We start from the raw sequence: 4,535 nt of genomic DNA, 5'->3' as shown, positions 1-4,535 counted from the left end.
CCCCCCCCCCCATAGAAGTTGTAGAAACAAATAGGTAGCAGACATAAATGGCTTAAAGCTGACTTTGGAAGCTTTATGTTAGTTTAATTGGAATCATCTGGCCTACAGAGGAATGCGTTTTCAGTACCTTTTGTGTATTGTTATAAAGCCTGGTCTCTAATTTTAAGAGGTGGTACAGTATAGTGGTTAAAAGCATAAGCAATGGGTTTGGTTCAAATGTCAGTGGAGTATTGCTATTCATTATCCACTATTTCCTGATACATTTTGCAGAAGGGAAGAGAGGAAAATTAAGCTACCTATTAAAACTAATGGGAATGTATTGCATAGGCTGTTGTAAGAAACACAAGTGCAGACTGTGGCTGAAGTACCTCCATGTGGTTCCAGTTTTTCTTTGTAAATGCTACATACCTGTTCTAGGGCTTTAAAAAATAATTACACTTCATGCTCTTTCCCTCCTTTTAAGCATACTAAATAAAGAATGATTTACAGTGGTATATCCTAAAAGTGTGAAGAAAAATGTCTATCTTGAAGTAGTTCTCACACTTGAAGATTGCAGGACTCATGTTTGAAGCTCACCCCATTGCTTCAGTTGCTGGATATTATGGATATGTTGATGATTATGCATGTGTAAGGTTATGCTGAAGAAATATGGTACAGCTGTTAACTGTATGGGTTATGCTCTTCTAACCTGGGTATCCTTCCTCTCAGGACCATATCACCTTCTATCTGCAGCCATATTAATTGGCTCCTCCTCAGGTCTCTCCACTTAGTGATGGGATATCGAACACATATTTTTTGTTATTTCCTTGATGGGGGCTTATAGAAGCTTTGGGAGGGACAATTGAAGTTGTGAAAATAGTACAGGAAATGGGTTAAACACCTTCTGTGCTACTCTTCCCTGTGGAAATTGACAGACTACCAGCTTCAAATGCTACTACTACTTCAGGATGTCTAAGATCAAAAGCTACTTAATCCCTGAAGAAAGAGCACTTCCAGTGCATTTTTGCCATATAGCATTACATTCTTTCTATCTCATTGCTTAAGGATTTCTGATTAACTTGTGATTATTGTAGTAAAATAGGTTTTTCTATCTAGCATTTTCCTAGGATGTATTAATTCTTTGAACAAAATACTGTACTTCTAGTGTCTGGAAATCAACCAGATGTGACTTCAGCAAAGAATGAAGACTTTGTCAATGTTCAGGAGATGTCTACGAAAAGACTTATTGTAGGACCTTTCAATCTTCGGCTCGATAGCAGTGCAGTGCACAGAATTTTGAAAATGATTGTTTGTGCTCTAGAACATGAATATGAGCCATATAACAAGTCTACCTTAGGTATGTTATATATTAATACTTCTTTATTAAAAAGTAGGTGGTTTTCAGTACAGAAATGTTACCTGCAAGTAGTGCGCATATGAGAAGGGAAAGTTTGACAGGAAATTCATTTGAGCCCTTTCAAAGGGAGCACAGAAATGCAATGGTAGTGCCTACATAACCAATCTGTAATACCTTTTGAGAGGTGGAGAGAACAGATGGTCTCATAGCAGTCACATTTTTAAGATCCCAAAGTGAAAACAACCCAAAACATAGGAATATCTTCAGTAGTATCATCATTTATGTTGATGTCTTATAGAGAATGAAATAATAGTTCCCTACCCCAAGAATTTACAGTCTTAAAGAAAATTGAAGAAGGGGAAGGAAATAGAATCAAGGTTAGGAAGGGGAAACATACATGATAATTAAATATACTTTTCTGATGGTATGAAACCATGAAGATTAAAATTAATCAGAAACAGGGTTAAAATGAGCAATGGTGAACTTTTAAAGGCAAATATGTAAATGCTAAGAATGATATTGCTATCTGAAGTGTAAAATGTAACATGGGATATCGTCCAGATACATAAATTTAGAAATAGCTGTTAAACCATAAAATAGTTGTTAAACAATGATGATTGAAAAATGCTTTAGTCATTAATACAGCTGAGTTACTCTAATTTATTATAGATTTTGTTGATGGAGCTAAAGCTGTGCCAAGCTCAGAAGAAATAGGAGCTTTGGAGGAATATATTCCAACTCGAATCACAAATTTTACGATACTGAAGTGCATGGTTACCATTCCTATGGCTGAATTCAACTTGCTTGGCCATTTATTGCCTATAATCATGGGTCAAAAGGTAATATAATATCTGCTATTAGTTAAATATTTGAAATTAAGACATGTAATTACTTGGGTAGATAGTCTTATTTATTTGTATATAGGAAAAACTGGTAAGAAAGCATGAACTGTGTAAACATCTATAATTTTTTAAAGTTTTAATTGGAAATGCATGGCTTTATTTTTACAGTTTATGGTATGTTACATTAATTTCACCTTTATATTTTTTTTCTACTGTATTGAAGAGTTCGAGCAGCTTCTTAAATACGACAAATCTTCAGCCTTTACGTCCTCTGCCTTGTATCCAGCTCCTAGTGGATAAAATGGTTCTGGAACACTCTGTGCCAATGTATGCTGAACAGCTTGTGCAAACTGTCAGCAGCCTTAGCCAACCATCTGATAACTTACTGCACTATTGTTATGCACACTGCTATCTTAAGGTAAGCATAATTTCACATAGAGATACTATCACAGCAATGTTTGCTAATGTCATTGAATCATATCAATGTATGTTTGGGTTTGGGTTTCTTTAATACTTTGAGTCAGGGTTAAAGTTATAGTTCATCATAGTGTATCTGCATTAATAATTTGGGGCCTTAAATTATTTCCTACACATTTTAAAATATGGAGAAATAGGTTAAAATTGAAATGGGTGATTGTATAAATATGCTACTCTATAGCATAATGTTTGGTTTGTTTCAGATATTTAGTTTTCAAGCAGGGCTTTCTTCGCTGGATATGAATGGATCTTATAGTTCACCAGCTTCGGTTATTTCGCCATTCAGTACTGCTGTTTATGGCAAAATGCTTAAGCTTCCTAAATACTGGTGAGTAAGACAATATGGGAAGACACTGTAGACCTTATATATTCATTTAATAACATGATACATTTTATATATACTATATCCTGTGTGTGTGTATTTGTATGCATGTGTACATGTTCACACAATATTTCTTTGGAATCTAATAGTGTATATAGATTGTCTGTAAATATGGCTTTGTCCTAATAAATTGTTAAGGCTGTCATTGCTATTCAGCAAGCACTTTTTATGTTAGAATTTTAAACTAAAACGTTTGCTATTAATGCATAGTTATTGCTATAGATTTGTTTCTGTTCTTTTTGAAATGAATCCTGCAGTTTATAGGCTGACAGTAAAATAAATTTGTAGAAAATGCCTTTCCCACTTCCATCAGTATCACCTAGCTATGGTATGACACCAACTGTAGCAGCTTGTGAAGTAACCTAGAGGAGTGTGTTACTTATTTGCTGAATTTGTAAATGTTATTTTAATTCAGATATCAATTGATCATATTTTCATAAACACTACTAAAGTGTTGCAATATAGCCTTGCCTTACTTCATTTTCTTACTTTTTTGCATGGATCTTACAATTTTATATTCTGTTGAATATAATATTTCTCTGTAGTGTTTGAGAGAGTTGGAAAAATCTTCTGTTTTGTAATAACTGCACTTATATGCAGAATACAATTGTACACCACTAAGTTATGTTAATATCTCACAAAACAACTCTTAATTAGTTCAGATTTGCTTGCCATTCTGTGCTAATATTCGTTGAAGAAAAATACTTCATTGAAAACATTAAGGTTTTAAATTTACAGTAATTGTGACAATAAATAATATGCATCTCTCTTGTGAAAAGGAAACTACTCTGGAAAGTACTTCAGTGTGTATTATTCTTGGCCCTCAGTCAGAGAATCACTTTATATGCTTGGGTCTATATGCCATCAGCTAGGGTAGCTCCTATTTGGAAACACAGATACTCCTTTACACTTCTCAGGCAGAGTCTTGTTTTTAGTAAATAAAAACATTCTAAAATATTGTTTAAATAATCTTGATGCCCCAGTGCTAAATATGCAGAAATACACATATAGTCAACATTGAAAGCATCTTTGTACACATCTGCTAATTTTACTACCTTAGAATAGTTTATAAGTGTGCTTGTGTGTAGTTCTGGTAGCTTGAAGGTAATGAGTATGCTACAATAAGATAAGATGAAGCTCAAATAAATACAGAAATCTTTTAAAATTTATATTCATCTGTACTTTTATAGCACAGTTCACTAATTGAACTGCATTAAATCATTGCCTTGTCTTTATTTTCTTTGTATTATATAATTTATGCTAAGAACGTTAACCAAAATTAATAATTTGAGGATAACGAAGTAGAAATAAATGAGTACTACAGTCACATTGTTAAATGAAGTGAAGTATGAAGTGAATAAAACTCCAGATGAAATACATCAAATAGCACTTGAACTAAATCGAAATCAGCATGTGGACTGAGAGCTTCATTGAAGTCATGCAGTGAGTGGGAACTAGTCTGGGAGAGTAACCTGGTAATGTCATTAAACTTCGACTT

The 4,535-nt window shown here is 33.7% G+C and overlaps 1 protein-coding gene across 1 annotated transcript in view; it reads left to right on the top strand.

The window, feature by feature from the left end:
• The window catches only part of LOC123020343 (vacuolar protein sorting-associated protein 13B-like), a 56,961-nt gene extending 53,138 nt beyond the window's left edge, over positions 1–3,823 (top strand). The window contains exons 9-12 of the mRNA XM_044423918.1: positions 1,120–1,336; positions 2,006–2,175; positions 2,402–2,596; positions 2,859–3,823. Of these exons, the coding sequence (XP_044279853.1) occupies positions 1,120–1,336; positions 2,006–2,175; positions 2,402–2,596; positions 2,859–2,987 (711 nt within the window). The 3' untranslated portion in view covers positions 2,988–3,823. The remainder of the gene's footprint in view (positions 1–1,119; positions 1,337–2,005; positions 2,176–2,401; positions 2,597–2,858) is intronic.
• Positions 3,824–4,535: the final 712 nt, after the last annotated feature.

Source organism: Varanus komodoensis, unplaced genomic scaffold (genome assembly GCF_004798865.1).
Source record: "Varanus komodoensis strain SLA01 unplaced genomic scaffold, ASM479886v1 scaffold14_1, whole genome shotgun sequence".
NCBI classification, from domain to species: Eukaryota; Metazoa; Chordata; class Lepidosauria; order Squamata; family Varanidae; genus Varanus; species Varanus komodoensis.
This window is presented reverse-complemented; position numbering and strand designations above follow the sequence as displayed.